At 35.1% G+C, this 22,709-nt stretch overlaps 2 protein-coding genes across 3 annotated transcripts; one reads left to right on the top strand and one right to left on the bottom strand.

The window, feature by feature from the left end:
• Positions 1-846: 846 nt before the first annotated feature.
• Positions 847-13,862, bottom strand: LOC128214693 (RING finger and CHY zinc finger domain-containing protein 1-like). The gene is made up of 8 exons (XM_052921309.1): positions 13,690-13,862; positions 9,774-9,893; positions 9,319-9,437; positions 8,547-8,625; positions 6,845-6,948; positions 6,514-6,543; positions 5,029-5,173; positions 847-4,776 (listed from the first exon to the last, which is right to left on the bottom strand). The coding sequence occupies exons 1-8, from the start codon at positions 13,768-13,770 to the stop codon at positions 4,549-4,551; spliced, it is 906 nt and encodes a 301-aa protein (XP_052777269.1). The 5' UTR covers positions 13,771-13,862; the 3' UTR covers positions 847-4,548.
• A 111-nt stretch (positions 13,863-13,973) lies between these two features.
• Positions 13,974-22,599, top strand: LOC128213146 (uncharacterized). Of its 2 annotated transcripts, XM_052918688.1 has the most exons (5): positions 13,974-14,189; positions 17,782-17,832; positions 18,358-18,603; positions 18,971-19,073; positions 22,054-22,599. In XM_052918688.1, the coding sequence occupies exons 3-5, from the start codon at positions 18,412-18,414 to the stop codon at positions 22,215-22,217; spliced, it is 459 nt and encodes a 152-aa protein (XP_052774648.1). In that variant the 5' UTR covers positions 13,974-14,189; positions 17,782-17,832; positions 18,358-18,411; the 3' UTR covers positions 22,218-22,599. The 2 variants fall into 2 exon arrangements, with proteins under 2 accessions (XP_052774648.1, XP_052774647.1); XM_052918687.1 differs by lacking the exon at positions 17,782-17,832.
• The last annotated feature ends 110 nt before the right edge of the window (positions 22,600-22,709 follow it).

Here is a 22,709-nt window from a genome sequence, read left to right as displayed (position 1 = left end):
ATATATATATGTGACATGAACATACTTGAAAATCATTTTTGTTATTTTTCACTATTTGGTAGTTCAAAGTGCCTAATTCTGTTATATATTTCTTCATTCCAGAGCTTTATAGGTCGAACATGTCCCTACAAGCTTAGGCTTTTATTTGTAATGAGGTATGCTGGATGCTGGTTGACATTGGTTTTAATTTAAAATGCTTCCAATGAAAAATGGTATTTGACCCTTAAATATGATATTGGCACCGATTTGATTTGGCTGGAACATGAACACACACTGCATGAAGAAATCTGTGCCAAGTTATTACAAAATTATTACAAAGTTATTACAAAATATATCTGTTTGTTGCAAAGTTCTTGAACAATGCTGTTATATTCACTTTAACCCCAAAGTGCAACTGTGAAAATGAATTAATCAAACTTTCCTCATTTAACTTTGTGCAGTTATTTCGAACACTTACTGCAATCTTGACCTTCCAGTCACATAATGGAACATGTGTTGATCATTTGTGCCATGTAAATTTGAAATGCTTCAAGCACATGAAGAGTTTTCGAGGGTACACAAAAATGTCTATCTGACCTTTGACACTTCGGGCAAGCTGAGTTGCTGTTAACTCTGACTGATCCGCCCTGCATACAAGTAAAGGATGCTTACATTTTATGAAAAATTATAATTTTAAAATGTATACTTAAATACTATACACTCAAACAATGGTGTTTACTGCGATCCTCACCAAGTGTTATCAAATCATGCCCATGTTGTCAGGATTGGCTCAGACATGGATGAGTGACACACTATTCTGGGTTTAAATATTATGGAAATATTAGAAATAAAGGGAAAAGCAATAAAAACAATCATTAAGATTTATTTGCTGAAATACATCAAAGGCATCAACAAAATACAACACAACTAGAGATCCTAAAACATTTTAAAACTAATTTTGATACAAAAACATCTTAAATGATTGAAGTGATCAATAGATACGGATAAAACAAACTCTGGATATATCAAACATGGAATTTCCCGGGATGTTTGATAAGAAGACTTGACTGAAGTATTATATATTTTGGGTGTAAAGGGAAAGGACATCCATATTATGAGCGGATAGTCCTGCACAAAAACAGAAACTAAACATAGAATTAAAAAAATACATATACATAAAACACAAGCTAATATTTTACCTTTAAAAAGATGGCATTGAACACAACTTTAGTACAACAATCAACAGGAGATTTCAGTCGCATGTTAGACGGATTTATTAAATTATAATTTATGTGTCACCTCAATGCAAACATACATAGCCAAAATGATGTGGAGGGCTGTTTTCTAATGTTGTTTAAATCTTGTGGCCCAACCCAATTGTTATGAAAGTTATCAAATATGATTAAACTAATACAGCAGTTAATTGCATAAAACTTGTTAATTCTTTGGTTTGGTCAATGTCAGTTGAAATGTGATTTGATTGGCCAATAGTTGTCCAATTATGACTATTAACCAATCAAATCATTTATATGTTTATACCAGACAAAAGAAACAATCCAAGAATTATCCAAGTTACGTACAAGTGACAGCCAATCTCTCAAGTATACAGACATTAAAAATCAATTACTCTTGGGATAAAAGATCTAGTTCTTATATCTTTGAGATAATGCCATCTATAAAAGACATGACAAATTATGTCCTTCAGCATAAAAAATAATTATAAAAATAATTAAATAAAATGAACACGAGCTGTCACAGCTACAGGGCACTCGACTATTCTGCCGCGTTGAAGTTTAAGGATTGCAAAGTTTTGGTGAAACATTACTTGTAAAACCTTAACCAAGGTCTTACGCAAACGCTAGGGTGAGTAGTATAGCTCTCCTTATTCTTCGAAAAGTCAAGCTAAAATGCTCAGATAATCTAAAATTATGTTTAAAAAGGTGACTAAAGTGATATAACTAGGCCTGCAGACTCAGTCTGAGCAAACTTTGGCACTGCTTAGTCAGACTCCTTCTTAGCCACTTTTGGCATGAGTCATAGAACAAGGCCATGCTTTCAACAGTATCTAGCTCAAGTACTTTTGGCATGACTGAAGCCAAAGAAGAAGGCCATGCTTCTGACAGACCCAGTCTAAACCTCTACTAGCATGACTGAAGACATAATAAACGTACATTGCACACAAGAAAAGTGAACTTATTAAACAGACAGAATTCACCGGACAAAACAAATTTTAGTATTCATAAAAACACTTCAAATGTTGGTAAAATACAAATGAAAACTAGTTATTTATTACAATACTCACAATATGGAAGACAATATGAACAAGCAATTAACTAAAGCAACAAATTTACATTCTGTACTTTGTACGAGCCTTCTGTACACTACATCAAAAATTCTCTAGACATTGTCTTGTTGACACTTACTGAAAATACACTGCAAAAAAAAATTCATCACCGCATAACGGCCCAATTCTGGTTGAACATAACCATTACAAATAATTTTGAATTACACATGTGTAATGTTGCATTTGGTCTTCAAGTGATATCATTCCACATATTTGTAAAATTAATTGGAAATATGAATTGCTTAAGGACTTATATTTCTGCAATTCATACATCATATTATTTTCTTTTTCTTTGTATGATATCATTTCAACAGACTTTATAATATATAAATGAAATCAAATGAGTGTGATTTCTAAATTTCCTTGAAACACCTGGATTGACATGTATTATTGACATCATCAACACAAGTGTGATTCATGATGTAAAAGAAAGCAAATTCCGTTGGTATTTTACTGTTTTTGTTGTCATCTTTAATTGATTTCATGTCAATATATTTATCTTTTTTTTAACTAGAACTGATCAGATGTGATTCAATTCTCCATCAGAAATTACATTTCTACATCTCATTGGAGCGTAAAATGTAATGGCTCAGTGGTATTTAGCTCTTGGGGGTTCTATACATTTCTTTCTCTCAATAATTGTCATAAAATACACAATTTTATTCAACTTATCAATGGACTAAGTTAGCAAGCTACTCGAAGTCTTCGTTACTATCAAATTACCTTGACTTGTTGAATAAAATTGTGCATGATATGACATCTCATCACCGATCATATACAATCTGATTTAAAGACAATATAACAACATTTAAAGTTTCCTTCCATTTTGATGGTCAGTCTAGCTGGTAATGGCACATGATTCTGAATCATTTATATGGGCCTAAATAGATAATATATATATCACATTCTACATCCTAACTATAAAACTAACATAACATGTGAACTTCTATAAAAATATCCATGATACAGGTAAAATTGCTCATAATAGTAAATAAATCAAGCAGTAAAATGATCATATTTAAGAAATCAAGAAGAATATAAACTTTAAAAGGGGTTTTGATTCGACAATTTTACATTCTTGTAGAAAACACTTTTCTGCACACCTATTTTCAATCATAATCTCAACAGTTCATGTTCTTGGGCTGCACATTCATGTATACCTGAACACTCAACAGACACAAAAATGGTGTCAATACTGGAAATAGCCTACATATTCATCCATCCACTCCTTCTATCAATCTGCAGGAATTCAGTTTTTTTTGACCTCCGCTAGTTAATAAAAATGCTCCTTTGTGGTGCAACACTTTGACAACTGAAGCTTAAAAAAAAAAGTACATGACAATTTGCTTATGAAATGTGTTTTCCCAAAATGAGATCATGAATTGCTTAATGTTGCTGACTGGGATGATAAAGATTAAGTATTATTCTGTAAATCAGGATTGAAAAGGATAAATTTCAGAATGCTGTACATTTGTGGAGTTGGGTTTTTGCATTAAAATACTAAGAAGTATGTTGCAATGGCTATAGAAGGCTTTGATATCATTTCAACAGAGGTCTTAACCCTTTAACTCTGCATGGGGATTGAATATTTGATACTTGGTATTAACAAAACTCACGTAAACATTATTTGGCATATCAGACCCACCATAGTGTTCTTAGCATGGAAAATAGAATGCTTTTTTTCATGTATGTTCGACTCAGATCTGGGCCCAGCCCCAAAACCAAGATTAATCTCACAAATGTGGCCAAGATTGTATTCCGTACCTTAAATTTGTCCAGCAGAGGGATGGGGGCAGTGGTCCCTACTTTATTTTTCTGATAAAACTGATCAAAACAAATTAAAGATACTGATATGGTTACAGGTTTTCAAGCTTAATCAAGTTCAGAATAAAAGTAAATAAATATAGGTTTGTACACTTCGTGTAAAGCTCGTTTGGTGTTTTTTAGTGTTGACACTTCATCATGGTAAGACCTGACTCAACTAATTTAAAACCCATTTTTGATCTATTGATCAAGGTTTCTCCTGTTTCAGTCAACTGACACCTTAGTCCCGCAGCATGTACATAAACCGGCATAGCAGATTACCACAGTGATATTTCAGGGGCTGGTCAGTTAAGGAAAAAATTGGCTACATTTGAGGGGCCTTGATTTGAGTCTTACATAAACGTCTAGCATCTTTCATCTATGTTAAATTAACGTACTTCTTTTCTACTTTAACAATGTTTCTACTCTTTATTGTCAGTAGCATTATTGTCTTGAGACAGCCCCTGGTTTTGTTCCGTGTTGTTTGAGTTGCCTTCTGCCTGGTTCTCGGCAGCAATTGCTTCTGCCTGGTTTTCGGCAGCAGGTGCATCTCCCTGGGCACCATTCTCCGGGTCTGCACTGCGACACGTGTTGTATGAGCCACACTCCGAACACTTCAGGCCGATCACATGAAACAACACACTGCTTTCCTGTCATAGAAAAGAAATGCCAATGCCTTAAAATACCAACTAGCAGTTTTTCATTAATTCATTCCTAATTACAACCATTAAAATTGCTGCAGAACAGGTATTAATTTAGCCAAAATTCCAATAGATTTGAAATTGGAAACTATTAAACGACTTGCCAGTCACAGTCATTGCAAAAATATATTTTCTATTTTTTCTATACTAAAATTCTATACTATTTAAAATTCTTCAAATGATTTATCAGCTCTTGCTCACCTTATGGCAGTCGCGACACAGAATTCCAACGTGCATGTTGCGATACTCCTCCGGCATGGGAGTGTTGGCAATATCCTCGTCCAGGTTGCGCCATGCTTCCTTCATGTCAAACAGGCTCTGTGCACATGTCGGGCAGAAGTAGATTCTGGTGGGGGAGAAAAGTAGTACGGTTTGTTTTAACAATTGCAATTTCGATGAATGAAATACAGATTCTTGAGGTTGTAAAAAATTTGCAGAAAAGATACTTAATGGTGCCCTTGTTAAAGATAAAACTGAAAACCTTCCCATGAAGTTTGAAAATATTGATCCCTAACATTATTAAAGAGCTAAGGATTAACATGAAGATGGAAAGTCACTGAAAGATTGAGTGGATGTCAACTCATGTCGGTTATACTTTTGAATGAGACTGTTTGGCATTATTGAAGATGCATGTATGTGAACATTTAAAAAACATGTTACAGAAATTATTGCCAGGACTCAATTTTTTAAATAAAAACCTAGAATAGAATATATGGTATGGAACAAATTTAATTTTATATTAAAGAGAATGAATATTGTAACTACCTTGGATAACTTTTAATTGAATGATGTACTAGTATGCAAATGGCTGTAACATGTTTACCCTGAAATTCTGGTATCCAATATCAACACAGGTTATGCTGGTAGTTAAACTGCCTACCAAGTATGAGATTCCTAGGCTCAAGCATTTATCAGTTGTTGACCTTAACCTTTAATTCACTGTCCTCAAAATCTTTAGGGCTTATCTGAATACCAAGTTTGAGGTCCACGGAAGTGAGCATTCTTCAGCAATTGGACAGGAACAAATTTTATCCTTAATTTCACCTTGAGCTTTGATTGACAAACCCTTCAATCAATAGGCTTTATCTTCTGGTCATGTACAACCTGCCTACCAAGTTTGAAGTCCCTAATCCTGAGATTTCTTCAGTTATTGATATTAAAAAATATTTCAGCTGAAGGTCACCACAACCTTGACCTTTGACCAACTGACCTCAAAATTGTTAGCATTCATCTGCTGTCATGACCAACCTGCTTACCAAGTTTGAGGTCTCTGGGCCCAAGCCTTTGTCATTTATTGATCAGAAACAGACTTTCAGCTCAAGAACATCACCTTGACCTTTGACCCACTGACCATAAAATCAAGATTGTTCATTTGCTGGTCATGACCAACCTCCCCTCTAATTTTGGGGTCCTTGGGCCTACGTGTTCACAAGTTAATGATCCAAAACTGTTGAGACTGGTAACCCATCCCCCCCCCAAAAAAAAACAACAATATAATATTAACAACATTAAGACCGCTTGCAGTTGGTAATATGCTTCGTAAAAAAGTCAACAAAATAGGATTAATGGGCCTCATAAGGAGAGTGCAAAGTTAGTTCTGAAGTCATCATATTCGGGCAGGTTAATTTAAAATCAGTATGATATAATTATATATTATGTATAATTAAAGGAAGTGGAGAAACTCACCCTGTTTTCAGACATTGTGTAAGACATTCTCTGAAACAACAACATACATCATTTAAAACAAGCCTTTAATATCCAAAACTTACTATACATTTTACAATTACATTAAGATATTTTTTTTATTATAGATCTGTCATTTGGGTTTTCCCCTATCATCATAAGTTATGATTTATGCCATATGCCTGCAAATGGGAACCATTTCTGACTAACAGTAATTATTTCAAAATCTCCCGTAAAGACTAATGCTCAGAAATTACTTTTGGTCTTACATATATTAGTATGTTTTTTTTAAGCAGATACTCGTGTTGATCAAGGTGGTTCCTGCCAGCATTACCTGTGAATGAGGTGGCCACATGGTGGGATGTGGGCATCAATACGGGATGTGTGTAGATCTTCTAGGCAGACCGCACAATTACGACGAGAACTATCCTCTATACACTGAAATATCATAAATACATGGTTAGCCTCAATGAATATGACTGATGGTGAAGCATAATGTAAAATTTACTGCACCAACAACACTCGTTACTGAAATCATACACAACAAGCATGAAGCATGTGTTATGTTAAAAAATCTGTTTTTACCATTTTTATAAGGTAAGCTTTCATTAAAAATCATGCATCAATTGAAATATTGTAATTTATCTAAATGCTTCATATTGCAAGGTATGACCTCTATCTACTGGTTACCACTCTCAAAGAAGACTGGTTACCACTGTCATAGAAGACTGGTTACCACTGTCATAGAAGACTGCTTACCACACTCATAGAAGACTGGTTACCACTCTCATATAAGACTGGTTACCACTGTCATAGAAGACTGGTTACCACTGTCATAGAAGACTGTTTACCACACTCATAGAAGACTGGTTACCACTCTCATATAAGACTGGTTACCACTGTCATAGAAGACTGGTTACCACTCTCACAAAAGACTGGTTACCACTGTCATAGAAGACTGGTTACCACTGTCATAGAAGACTGGTTACCACTGTCATATAAGACTGGTCACCACTGTCATAGAAGACTGGTTACCACTGTCATAGAAGACTGTTTACCACTGTCATAGAAGACTGTTTACCACACTCATAAAAGACTGGTTACCACTCTCATATAAGACTGGTTACCACTCTCATATAAGACTGGTTACCACTCTCACAAAAGACTGGTTACCACTCTCATATAAGACTGGTTACCACTCTTACAAAAGACTGGTTACCACTCTCATAAAAGACTGGTTACACTCATAGAAGACATTATGAATGAAGAAACCGAAATATGATAATGCATAAATGAGAACAAAGAAACTGCCATGTATGTCCTTTTCTTTATACCTTTTTGGCCTACCTGCCTTTATTTTTAATTAGGTGAAGACATGCATATTATAAATGTTACAACTAGAGCTATAACAGAATGTGATTAATAGCCCCCCACCCCCACCCCCCATGTGTCAGAATGCCAGATAATATTAAAATCTGAAATTGTAAGACAATAATATGGACCATCAAAATAAGCCTTATAGAGCAAACATTTAAAGTTCAGACGGTTGCTGTGACCTTGACCTTGAAGGTAGTGACATCAGTCTTAAGGGTGAGACGTTTGTTGGTCACTTCTGACAAATAATTTTAAGATCCGACCATGAATAAGAAAGATATGGACGGGATACAAACTATTAACAGTAAGGCTTATATGGCAACACATTCTCAGTTAAGAAGGTTGCTGTGACCTTGAAGGTAGGTACACAGGTCTTGCGCAACACAACCTCATGCTTTGATGGTCATTTCTGCCAAATAATTTTAAAAATTGACCATGAATGAGAAAGAATGGACCAGACACAAACCGGATAGATTGACAGACAGGCAGATGTGATGATGTCTGATGCCAGCACTGCCTGTTCTAAAGGTTGAGATGTCAGTGTCTCCTTTCAACCGGTACTGGAAATAGTTTCATGGATGATTCATATTGCCTCAGCTCTGATACCTGTTTATGGCCGTTCTCACAATTAAGATGACAAACTGGTACCAACTACTCCTCACCTTGTGTTTTCCCCTAAGTTTGGTGGAGAGACACATGCCACATTTGTCGCAATGGAAGAATTTGCTCTTCCCACCAACCCTGCAATCATGGGAAGTACAGATATAGGGATAAAAACACCACTGCTGTAATAAACCATACCAGCTTAATGACTAAGGGTGCACACAAAGCTTCACTGATATGTGTGGCTTTTTATCCTTGATATAAAATATCCATTACTGAAAACTGCCTCTATAACATAAAAAATACAACATAAAAAATATGAAACATTAGCAAGCAGGTGAAGGTGACTGAATAAACATGTTAAAATATTCATAAAATCACAAAAGGAAAATTGGACTTACAATTGATTTTTAACAGGCTTTTAACACTTGTGGAAGTCAAAACTCAACATCTAGTGTCAGCACATGTCATGTTGTGATAGCGCTTGTCTTAAAGTTATCTAATGTATGATAAAATAATCAAAAAAGAAACATAAGTGTGTTGCCTTTTCATCCAATACCTAGAAATTTGTTGTTTAGCTTGAAAATTTAATTAGTAATAATTCTTCACCTGAAAAAGCTTCTTATCATAATGTATAACAAGCATGCATGTATAATTGTATAATACTGGGTATATGTGTTGCATAAAAGGATTAGGACTATAAATAAACTAACAAGTGAGAAAGCTATTAATGATATTGATAAAGTAACACTATAACCAGTTCACTAGTTTTATGTCCAAAAATGATCAGGTAAACAAATTTTCAACATCCTGCCAGAAGGGTGAGCATACCTGCACAGTCCACACTTGTCACAGTGAAACTGGCCCTTGTCCTCATCATCAAACAGGTTACACTTGCTGCAGTAGTACTTCCCAAACACAATGCTGCAACCCTCACAAGTCCTCTGGACCTGCAACATACCACTGAAATGTCAAGCTGGTTGTGCAACATACTGTTGAAATTTCAGGCTGGTTGTGCAACATGCCGTTGAAATGTCCGGCTGGCTGTGCAACATACCATTGAAATGTCCGGCTGGCTGTGCAACATACCATTGAAATGTCAGGATGGTTTTGCAACATACCCTGGTACCATTAAATGGTTTGGCAACATACCTCGATAATATATTAAAATAATCCTATACATAAAATGAATTATATATATATAATAAATATGTGAAAAAGTGAAAGTGATAAAGGTTTTAAGAATGCTTTTCATAAAATCAAAATTGATTAAAGATAACACAAACCTGCTGGATGAGAGAGCACTGTATACACTTGATCTGCTGTACTGCTGTACGGTCAATCTCATGCTTCTCAGTCTCATCATGACATATTCTACACGGGTAGAACTTCTTGCAGCAGGGCGACTGAAATCATAAATATGTAACAGTTAACATTTGTTTTTGCTTCACTATGCAGCTAGTTATGTGTTAACAAGGCAAACCTAACGTTTTAAGCCTTTTTATAACCATTTTGCACAGATTAACGACATAACAGGATAAATCAACGAGTAATATCAAAACCATTCTGACAGACATTTTCATCTTAATATGTGACAGCGCCTGTAGGAAAGGGTACAAAGTCGGCAAAGTCATTTGTGAGAAAATTGAGTCCAAAGTTTCGCTGGTGCATTTTTATTCGTGTATTTTATGTTAATTGCAATCAAGTATGAACAAATTCAATAAATATGGACTTAGTTTTACATGTTTTTTTTCCAATTCCCATAGTGTGCCAAACAACAATTATTTGAGAATATACAGCATTCAAGGTCTGCCAAGAATTTTGACAAATTTATATACAACTTTATGCCCAAATGGCAAGACAGCATAAAATATTTTTTGCAACACTGTTGCTCTGATTTTACAAGTTTGTTTTCATATTTCTAAGAATGTACCCACATAAATGAGTATTTGTGGAAATTTTTCATGAAGTTAATGTACAATCTACATATTTCAGACGGATCAGGAATCAGTGTTTTGTAAAAATAATTGCTATGAATTTCTTTTATTCTTAATAACATTAAAACATGAAGAAATATTGCACAGTTATTTTCTCAAGAGTGTGTATCATTTGATTTTTAAATGAGATGATTTGAAAAAAGCTAGGGATATCAATTGTATAATTCAACTCATGTACAGCTGGGACAGTACGTGTGGATGTACCTCTTTTAGTGTTTATCATACCATACCCTAAAATCTCACCTTTAAATATCTTAATAAAACATGTTTTCGCTACATACAGTATTTCATACAAAAAGATACCAACGGATACAAATATGTAAAAGCATATATATATATATATATACAAGTAAAGAAATGCCCATTTCATGTACGGTAGAGAAACAAATGTCTGTGTGTTTTTGTTTTTTTCTTTTAAAGGTTATTGAACAATACTGTTGTTTATTTATTTTAAGAAATTGAAACAATTCAACTTGATTGATTAAATTAATTTTGCTGGAATTTAATATTAAATCAACACTAAAGCTTGTTTTAGTAGAGGAGCTGATAAATCTAAACTCCCAAACCGGTCTAGTGCAGAGTGTAAGTGCAGACGACTGCAGAATTGTGTAAACATATACATATTAATTTTCACACTCAAATGCCGTAAAATTTAATGCATTCAAGATAATAAATAACACTTTGGAAATGTTATTTTTAAATGTTTTGAAAGCATAATAATATGTCCATAAGATTAACAAAGAAGGCTGACTAGTTGGACGCCAGTCTTTAATGCCATAACTAAAAAACAATCTTGGCTGACAAGTTGCTTATTGCAGCATTTTCTTTAGACTGACAGATTATGTGGCATGGTTGATAGAAATTTGAGGGTTTTATGCACCAGTCAATTGTAACCACGGCCCACCCAGGTCCAGGGAATAGTGGGGACTTTAACTTTGGGTCCAGCCAATCTCGATTAAAATCCCCTGCCTGCGAGGAAGAACTGATGGTAAAATCCCCGCCAAATGCCCCTGCACCCAGGGGACCCTAGGTAAGGCCTATTCCCCGCTATATATTGCGCAAAGACAAGTCTACCGCATTCACCCCGGCACTGCGGGGCCACCTGAAAGGTAAAAACATGGCTAATTTCCCTGGCTATTCCTGGTATATCCCTGGACCATGGGGGGCTGTGGTTACAATTGACTGGTGCATTAGAAGGAATTTAAAAGGCAAAAATATTGGGGGTTTTTTTTTTTCAAGAGTGGTAGATTTCGTTGGGAGAGCTTAGATTTTACCTACTGCCGGCAGAATTCACGTCTGGCATAATGGTGTCAGTGTTGTATATCATTGTATAGGTCATGGGATGAGCAGGTCACGGACACTACGGACCATGGACATTACGGACCAGACATTACGGACCAGATTTAGGGACACTACGGACCAGATTTAGGGACATTACAGACCATCTTCAGAAACTTAAGGACCATCATTTATAATGTTTTTAAACATTTGTTTTTTTTAATTTATTCACTCATTGGTCTTAAATTTGTTAATAAATACTTGAATATTAGTGCTCAGTATGACAATTATCTTTAATGTAACCGAAAAATCCCATGAAATTCCAATGTTAAACATCAATGTATTTTTAATAAAGTATTATAATGATTTGAATAATAATGAACAAAATATGTGTTTATCTTATAATTGTAAATGTGAATATTAATGTTTCCATATGTGATCGATTGCTTTCTGAAATAAACTTTGAATCGTCATATTTGTTTGTTTTCCGTTTCATCTGTTTTAATTGAAAGGTTCAGTGAAAGTGCGCCGTTACAATGGGTTTTCACACTTTTACGATTGCCAATTAAAGGTCGTCAGTGTAATGTTTGTTACTTTTGTAATATACCGCCGATAATTACAGGTACAATTATAACTAATTAACACTAATTAAGGCAACAGAAATTGCCAGTTTTAAACATCAGTTTGCAAGAATTGCAACAAACACACATCGTTTATTTAATTTAAAGCAAGAGTTGAGGTTTACATCCTCACAATTTCCTCTGCCACAAAACTGAATAATTATTATATCTATAAGTATGCCTTGCGCTCGTTGTATCCACTGTTCTAGAGGTGTTTATGCAAACCACCAAGCCGTGGAATGCGACATATTATGTGAACGTTGGCAGCATCTACGCTGTGGTACAGGTATAACCATTGCCCAGTATGATGCCGCGAACCTGGATGGTACCGAGTTAGAATTCACGTGCATCACGTGTAATGATGAAGCTCGGCCAGAGGAGTCTATGGAAGTCCAGGTATGTTACAGTTTTCTCATAAGATTGGATGATGAACTTGGTAAACATATAACTAACATAGATTTCAAATTACGACAAATTTTCGAAAAAGAATGTGCGAGACTATATGGGCCTGTTTAAATATGAATGGTGGCTTTGGTGACAAGTGCTGTTTATTCGTGATTAATGTAAACACTGATATGTTCTTATATGTGCTCGATTTATTTTGGTAAATAAACTGTTTTGGAAAATATTTCTGCTCGATTTATTTTGGGAAATAAACTGTTTTGGAAAATATTTCTTCTGTTGCTTTTTCACAAGATTTCATATTGAACCAGTGATCTATTCGAACTTCACGGGATTTTTCACAGTTTTATGGAAGATATAATGTCATACTGAGCACTCATATTCAAGTATTTATTAACAAATTAAAAACTTAGAGTGAATAATTTAAAAAAAAATATGTTTAAATCATGGTCCGTAAGATTCCAAAGATGGTCCATAATGTCCCTATATCTGGTCCGTAATGTCCCTAAATCTGGTCCGTAGTGTCCCTAAATCTGGTCCGTAATGTCTGGTCCGTAATGTCCATGTTCCGTAGTGTCCGTAATTCGGATGAGCTTATCAAAAATGAACAGTATTTCAGGATTTCTTTGGTTACACAAGTGCAACCTGTGATCAAATTTGATTTGGGGCAGTTCGTTGTGATGCTTTTTTCATTAAGGACAGATGTAGTACTCAGGTTTTAGTGCATAAAAGTTATTTTTGTCAGCATTTTGTTATAAATTTACATTAATACCTTTGTACCATTTCAGACCAAACACTGACTGACTGAGTCAGAAAAGTTGAAAATATTTCTATAATAATATTAATCCCAATCTTGCATTAATAGCCAGGCAATACTTTCTAAACAAGTCTGATGATAAACTCACCACAAACATGCATTTTCGAGCATAGTGTGAACATCCCTGCCTCTCGGAATTGGAATTTATTTCACTATTTTTTTCTGACATTTTTTCAAAAGCTTATATCACTGAAGATAAAATAATATATATTTTATTATGAAATTTTTACTTGTTCGAATAAAACTAAACTAGCCAAAACAAGAGAAATGAAAAAAATAGTTTGAAAACAGATCTCCAAACAATAAATTCAGATTACATTAGTTGTTTTTTCAAAAATATTTCGTTGATGTAAGCTACAGCCGGTGTTTCAGAAGAAAATTCCGTATCAAAATTGTGTCCTAAATTGAGAATTTCACAAACATTATTTGTAAAGACAAGTACACGATGTGGATAACAATTGTGTTTCATTAATTAATTCGAAACATAATATATTTGAGATGTTTTCGATTGTATAGATTTGAGACGCGACCTAAGCCGCGACCGTTTGCCATTCCCGAAATCGAAGCGTCTTCACTTCGATATTATAAGTATGCATTTAGCACAACTGCATTTTCCTTTATCAACATACACAGAGAGCTCTGTTGAGAACCGAGTTGTGACTAGGGCAGCAAAAATATATGGTTAACTGTTATAATTTGTAAACTGATATATGTGAATAGCAGTATGTCTGGAAGGCTACCAGACAAATCGGCCCCTTACCAAATCGGCCCCTATCTCAAACGATTACCTTTTCGGCCCCTTACCAAATCGTCCCCATCCCGTAGACGTTTCGGCCCCTGATTACCGAGACGTTTCGGCCCTTATTTATATTTTATTTTTTTATTTCTAAATATAAGTAAAAAACATGTTATTTCATTTTTTTTATTTTAATAGACAAAGCTATATACATACATACAAAGGTATAGATAAAAATAGATTTAAAGAAAATATCTGTACACTTGAAAATATGTAAAGATTTATTCATGAGATATTTTTTATAAAACGAAATAGAGTTGAAGAAAAAAAATTAAACTTCATTTTTTTTAAATAATCTTTAAATATTATACATAACTATGTTGCTAATATTATGTATAATGACATGTCCATTGTCTAACATCAGTCTTGACCAAACACCTATCGCCCGCCATAGATGGCACCAACATTTTTCAGGAAATTTCTCGCAGGTGACATCATGCGAATCGTATGAGTCCCACTCATCCATGATCCTGGCGTCTAGAGCGGATACTTCATTTGAAGTTTCATCAAGGAACACGAAAATTTAACAGTAGCACAGCAACACGTTTAAAACAAATGGTACCCACTTTTAGAAACGATTTAATATATATACTTACGGTGTTTATATTACTCAAATCTTTAATCAACTGCAAATAACATTAAAAAAATAAAGACAATTATTCATTCACACGTCTTTGAATGTCTTTTTCACACCCACAACACTTACCGTTTGCCTTGTAAAGAACGCATGGTTCAAAGACACATTTTCTTTGAAGTCTTTAATGATCAATTAATAATTAACAGTTATAACAAATAAACTTTCTTAGATTTTTTAACATTTTATATTAAAAATCAGGGTTAATAGTTATTTAGATTTTAATTATATTTTTTATATCAGTCATATCAATGTTTTTCATGCATATTTGTCTATTTGTAAATTTAAAGATGTTATTTACAACTTATTTACAGATCTCATTTACTTTATAAGACGACCTACAATGTTTTTCTTTATACTCAAGATAAAAAATAAAATAAAATTAAGGGGCCGAAATGTCTCTGTTGAAAATCACTAAGGGGCCGAAACGTCTCGAGTCATTTTAATTCAGGGGACGAAATGGCAGGGCCGAAACGTCTTAGGGGCCGATTTTGTAGTAGGCCGATTTGGTAAGGGGCCGATTTGTCTTGGTCCCGTCTGGAAGAATTACGGACATTACTGACCATGGACATTACAGACCAGACATTACGGACCAGATTTAGGGACACTAGGGACCAGATTTAGGGACATTACGGACCATCTTCAGAAACTTACGGACCATGATTTATAATGTTTTTTAAACATTTTTTATTAAATTATTCACTGATTGGTTTTTAATTTGTTAATAAATACTTGAATATGACTGCTCAGTATGACAACTAACTATCTTCCATATAACTGAAAAATCCCGTGAAATTTGAATAGATCAATGGTTCAATATAAAATCTTGTGAAATTCCAAAATGTGATAAAGACCAATGTATTTATAATAAATTAATAAGTAAAACAATTATGTGAATAATAATGAACGAAATTTGAAAGATTGACAGTTAAATCAGTTAAAAGCAACAGAAGAAATATTTTCCCAAACAGTTCACTTCCCAAAATAAATCGAGCACATATAAGAACATATCAGTGTATACATGAATCACGATTGCATTACAACAAAAACAATAAACAGCACATGTCACCAAAGCCACCATTTTTATCTAAACTGGCCCATAAAGACTCGCACATGCTTTGAGCAGACTGCTTGTGGACAATTCGTTGGCAGAATACTCCGCCCAAAGCTTCATGAGCCGGCCTTGTGTCAAGGTTGAAGCCTTGTGTTTGTAGCGACACAACTTCCGTTCCTTAACAAGCTTGCACATAATGGGTATTTCATGGGCCTCTCTGTACAGGAGTTCTACCAGCAGGTAGAATGGCAGGTTTCCCATCTTTGCCTGTCGATTGAGCCTGGCATGCCAACCCTCGACGTTGTTATTGGTATGGATAGAGTGGCCGAAGACGGACCACAAGCGACTGGCCACATCTCATTCTGGATCCACGTGCTGCTGACATAATGAAGAAAGGAGATCATTCGTTCATCGTTGGCGTCCATCTTTTCCTCTATCTTTCTGAAGGCTGCTGGGATGTCGCCTGCTAGCAGTAGAGGCAGCGTGAAGACCTTACGCTTTAGCCGATACACGGCCTAAATATTTGAATACAATAAGGCAACTGAAACCTACCTCAGTCTTAATTTTGATGGCAGTCAAGAGTCCGGGCTTGGACTCATGGTTGTGGGCTCCCCCGGCGACTCGATACTCAGACCCAAACTGTTTCACCGTAGCTGGACAGCCACTGCCTTTCCCTCTGATGCTGCAACGCCAATCAACCGTCCCCTTTACTAAGGTCCTCTTCTTAATGAAGGCGTAACCGTCTGACGACACCAGCTGGACTTCCATAGACTCCTCTGGTCGAGCTTCATCAGTACACGTAATGCACGTGAATTCTAACTCAGTACCATCCAGGTTCGCGGCATCATACTGGGCAATGGTTATACCTGTACCACAGCGTAGATGCAGCCAACGTTCACATGTCGCATTCCATGGTGCAGTGGTTTGCATAAACAACTCTAGAACAGTGGATACAACGAGCGCAAGGCATACTTAATAATAGTATGTTTAGTTCATGGTACGTAAGGTTCCGAAATATGGTACATTATAAGATAAAAACATATTTCGTTCATTATTATTCACATAATAATAATAATTTATTAAAAATACATAGGTCTTTATCATTGGAATTTCACAAGAATTTATACTGAACCATTGATCTATTCGAATTTCATGGGATTTTTCACAGTTACATTAAAGATAATTGTCATGTGTCATCATTCTGAGCACTCATATACAAGTATTTATTAACAAATTAAAGACCAATGAGTGAATAAATAAAAAAAAAATGTTTAAAAACATTATAAATCATGGTCCGTAATGTCCCTAAATCTGGTCCGTAGTGTCCCTAAATCTGGTCTGTAGTGTCCCTAAATCTGGTCCGTAATGTCTGGTCCGTAATGTCCATGGTCCGTAGTGTGCGTGACCAAATCTGGTCCGTAATGTCTGGTCCGTAATGTCCATGGTCTGTAGTGTCCGTCTGGAAAACGCTTAATGCACACCTTTAAAGCCTGCACATTGGTTACTCATATTAACTGTGTGTAATGTCAGTTTTTGGTTGAGCTTCGATGCTACTACCAATTGACGTGTGTGTGTGTGTGTTTGTATCAGTGACTATAACCCTTATATCATTAAAATAACATTTTTGGAGATCTAATACAGAATAAACAAGATCGCCAACTGACACTAAATACATGTATGTCCATCTTATTTTTAGGACACCCAGATTGGTGATAAGTGGTTTGTGATTGGATCAGACCAATTTTAGGTAATTTCTATAAATAAAGGGTGATAACTCTGGTGTGACTTAAGCGATATGGTTTGTTATAGAACTTGTCCAAGATATTAAAGCTGCACTCTCACAGATTTACCGTTTTTCCAACTTTTTAATTTTTTGTCTTGGAATTGGCCAATTTTTGCATACATATCTGCAAACCAGTGAGGAAAGACTGTTGACAAAAGATCAGATAGCAGATTTTCATATTTCCATTCCAAATTTAACAAGATTTGCTGAAATTTTCGTATGTTCTTGGCTTTATGAAAATTATTGGGGGAAACATATTTTATATTATTTCAAGTGTTTTGAAGTTTGGTGAATGGAAAATGCATTTGAGGCTATCTATGAGTCCCTGTAATGTTTTAGAAAACAAATCTTCCCGCCAAGTTTTAAAAAAATCTTGATAAGAATACAGCCTTTTTTCAGTCAATACTTGTTTAATTGTAGAGTAGCAGTGTTTTAAGCTTGTTGGTGTTTTTAGAATAAACGATAAGTTTTAACATTTATCGGTTTTAGATTTGAATGAAGTCGGGAGCCTGCTCTTTCTGCAAGTGATGTAGCATTGTTGCCATGAGTACAACCCTTGACAGACCAGCCAGGAAGCTCTTCCTGAGCCACCTGCTGAGTTGCCGCCAATGTGCACAATCGTCCAAAACCACAGTCCAGTCACAAGATCCCTCAGTCAGCAAAATATGGACTGCGGAATGTGAAGAGAGAAGTGTTGAGTTTTCCATGCTTTCAGTTCAAGGGGTAGTTATAGAGGTAAATTGTGATGTAAAAACACTCCGGGCTGGTCTTGTGCAAATTGCATTGTCAAACCAAAAATGACCTGTTGCTTATCAACCTACATGTGGCTGTACTTTGTGTCTTACGTTTACTAAAAATAACCAGATATTGGTTCAGAAAGTAATTCCTCAATTTAAAGATGTTGAAATATTTCCAATATATTTGTTAAAATCATGTTTTCTAAATATCAGAATTATTCTTTTTCTATGAAAAATTTGTGATATACTGATTGAAATTGTGAGCAAATGTAAAATGCTGGATTATGTGTTTCGGATATAGGTCTATTGAATTTAAAAATTATCAATTCTTCTTGCCAACCTTTAGTATATATTCTGATTTTCAGACGCGAGACAATGGAGACAGTATTCTCATAGATGACACCACAGCAGTAGCCCTAGTGAAAGGTTGCTCTAAAATCCCATTCCACGCATCCACACCTGCTAAAGGTAAGCATTCTAAGGAAAACATGTGTGGGTGGTTCATTGCTCAAGCATGTGTTGTTGTTTTTTTTAAACTAGCTCAGACAATAGAATGGCACGATTGGCAATATTCATGCCTAACGATCTGATTCCAGTCGGAAGGCAACATTTTGCTTTGAATGAAGACTTCAAACAAAGATAACTTTACTATTTCTTCACCATTTTAAATGAAACATTGTTTCAAGTCTTCATTTTAAGCAAAATGTTTCCTTCCGACATAGCACATATGACGTAATTTATCACGTGGTATACACCCACTGGTTTCTGTACTTTGTAAGTTTTGCCTTAGTTATTGGTGACCAGACCTGCAGTAGGACCACAGATAGACAATTATTTTGTTGTTATGTGGACAATTAACCCTTAAGCTGCTGATGGGGATTTTAAAGGCTTTGCAAACAGCTTGGAACCAGACCAGAGGCTGAGTAACTCGGCGTGTGTTCCAAGCTGTTTGCCACTCAGTCAATATATCCCCAAAGTTTTAAAGAAAATTGAAAGAAATTTAGAATAAACCAGACGAAATTTTTGAGCAGACGACAATTTACCCAGCATGCAAAGGGTTAATAACAAAATTAATATGCTAATGGACTTTCCATACGTTTTAATATGGATAAAGGAAATCTTGTTGGCATGGTGCTCATAGACTTACAGAAAGCGTTTGATACGGTCAACCATGATATTCTTCTAATGAAACTTAAAGCCATTGGTCTGAACGAGTCAACAACACGATGGTTTTCCTCATACCTGTCCGACCGTCACCAACTTGTTTCAGTCTCTGGTACTTTATCCTCTCAATCAAAGGTCACATGTGGTGTCCCACAAGGATCAGTATTAGGTCCACTTTTATTTTTAATTTACGTGAATGATATGCCAGCTGTTGTCAGAAATAAGCTGCTCCTATACGCCGATGATTCCGCAATTTTAGTGTCAGGCAAAAGTACAGAAGATTTAGAGTCTAGCCTTTCTGAAGAATTAGAACTTGTTAGTGAGTGGCTTATCTGTAATAAGCTATCTCTGCATTTGGGTAAAACAGAAACTATTTTATTCAGGTCAAAACAGAGGCTTAAATCTAAAGGCAATCTAAACGTGACTTGCAAAGGTTTGCCAATTGAATGTAAAACTTCAGTAAAATATTTAGGCGCAACCATTGATAATTGCTTGTCTTTGGAGGACATGGCTAGGTCGGTCATGAAAAAGGCAAATAAAAGGTTAAAATTCTTATTTAGGAAGCGTGAGTACCTTACCCAGCACACAAAAAGGTTACTGGTCATGTCCCTTATTCAGTGCCATCTAGACTTTGCCTCTACCATCTGGTTTTATTCTGTTAACCAAGACTTGCGTAATAAGCTTCAGGTCACACAAAACAAACTAATGAGATTTGTTTTAAATTTAGAATCTAGGTCCCACATTGGAAAATCTCAGTTTAATTGTCTTAACTGGTTACCTGTGGACAAAAGGGTTGATTTTATAACTCTTTGTCATGTTTTTAAGATTCATTCCAAATTGGCCCCTTCATATCTAAGTGAACATTTTAACCCCGTTAGTGTGGCACACAATTATAAAACTAGATTCAGAATGTCCGCTACATCTCAGGGCACTGATTTTATGGATAGTAGGCGTTTTTCATATCCAAAGGTCAATAGTTTTGGTAAGAAATCCTTTGCTTACCGAGGATGCTCACTATGGAATGATCTCCCTTAGGAAATAAGGTTCAGCAAGACTTTGAAGTCTTTTAAATCTTCCCTTAAAACATATTTGTTGGACTAGGGCTGTTCATATATCATGTATTTTATATTGTAATAGATAGGTTCATGTCCAAGGTAATCTTACATTTTTAATTTAGCATACCTATTATTCATGGATATTTATGTCTTATTTTATTGTCCATTGTTGAATACATTCTGTTAATCTAGTATTTGAACAGCACTTCAATTGTGATACACTGTGATACTTCTTATTTTACCTAACATATATATTATTTATATTTAAATATGCAATACAATTAATACATAATCAGTCTTCTACTGTGATTTTTTTTTTTTTTTTAATTATAATTTCTTAATAGCATGTCTTCCTATGTCAACTAGTTTGTTATATAAGGACCACAATGGAAATAAGGGATTATCAATCCCTTTTTTGTGTTATCCTTAGATATATAATGTAGTTAACATGGATATATTTTATTCCTGATATTATTTATCATGTGTTTAATTCCATGCTATGTACATTTTATGCTGAAATAAATCTATCTATCTATCTATCTATCTATCTAAAGCTGATCTCGTCAATACAAAATATGTATTTATCATTAGACAAGAGTTTTAAATAGGTCTGCCACTAGCAATTTTTAGTATTCAGTGATTTGAACTAGTCAAATGACAAATAAATTGTTTATTGCGTTGCCTGCAAAGCATTGCAGAAACATGGGATCACTCTGTGGGATGTCTGTGTCATACTTTTGTTTCCTTTTCATAATTTTAAGGACTTGTTGAAGTCTCAAAATGTTGTATGCATTTTGGTCTTACTTGGTAGATGACACCTTCTGAATTTGGGTTCATTAAGTTAAAGGTCAAGGTATTGGTGAATGTAACTTATAAAATGTTTTCCCCCGAATTATATAGCCAAGACGAGACTCTTGGAACCAAGGTCCTCCAACTTACCATAGTAGGATTATTGATCACGACACCTTTTTTAAAGTCAAATCAGGGTTTTGGTGATCATATCCTAGAAATCAGATCCTACAGTCCTCAAACTTGGTAGGATTATTTATCATGACTTAGGGATGAATCATGTTGATTTTAAGTTCAGTAGGTCAATGTCAAAATGACCTTGACTTAACAGGTGACTCATCAAATTTACAAAATTGTAGTGACTGCATCTTGATTAAGAGTGGTGGTTATTTTATGGGGGTTTTATTGTATTGATGCAATTTTCTGCTTTTATTTGGAAGGCCAGTACCTGATGATCATTGGTCAGCTGGTGCGGCCAGGAAGTATCCCAATGATCCGGCCTGTGAAGATACAGAACCTCAGTCACAACCTCGCACTCACCGCCATGTGGCCCCTGGAAGTCATGGACGGTCTCAACCAGGATAGTTCTGCCGCTGGTTGCTGACAACCAATACTATTCTCAATAAAGCTGTGTTAAAAGCTTTTAAAACCAATTTGTTGTAATACTCAAAAAGTTCACAGGCGATTGTTTCATTGACTTTTAGGATGAATTGCCTAAGGTGACTTAGGCTATACCTGTAACAGGTAATGGTGAAGGAGAACAACTTGTGGTGCTGTAGATGTATTAACAATATGTGACATGTTATCATGTGTAGTCTATTCTACATGACAATAATACCATACATGTTGTTTGATTTTTACTTTGTACTTGTTTTTAACATACTGGTACTTGTTTTCCAAACACAGTTACACCATATTTGTTAGTGCATTGTATTTCTTGATTTGATTATCTGCTTCTGATTTGGAAAAATAAATTAATAAATGATTGCAGCTGCTCTTATTGCACCTTTTTGATGGGTAAGTATAATGAACATTCCTGGCTTAAGATGTCCGGTCAGTAATATTCAAGGTCATATATATTTAATAAACCTTAGTA

Source organism: Mya arenaria, chromosome 13 (genome assembly GCF_026914265.1).
Source record: "Mya arenaria isolate MELC-2E11 chromosome 13, ASM2691426v1".
Lineage (NCBI taxonomy): Eukaryota > Metazoa > Mollusca > Bivalvia > Myida > Myidae > Mya > Mya arenaria.
Note: the sequence above shows the minus strand (reverse complement) of the source record. Positions and strands in the feature narration are given on the sequence as shown.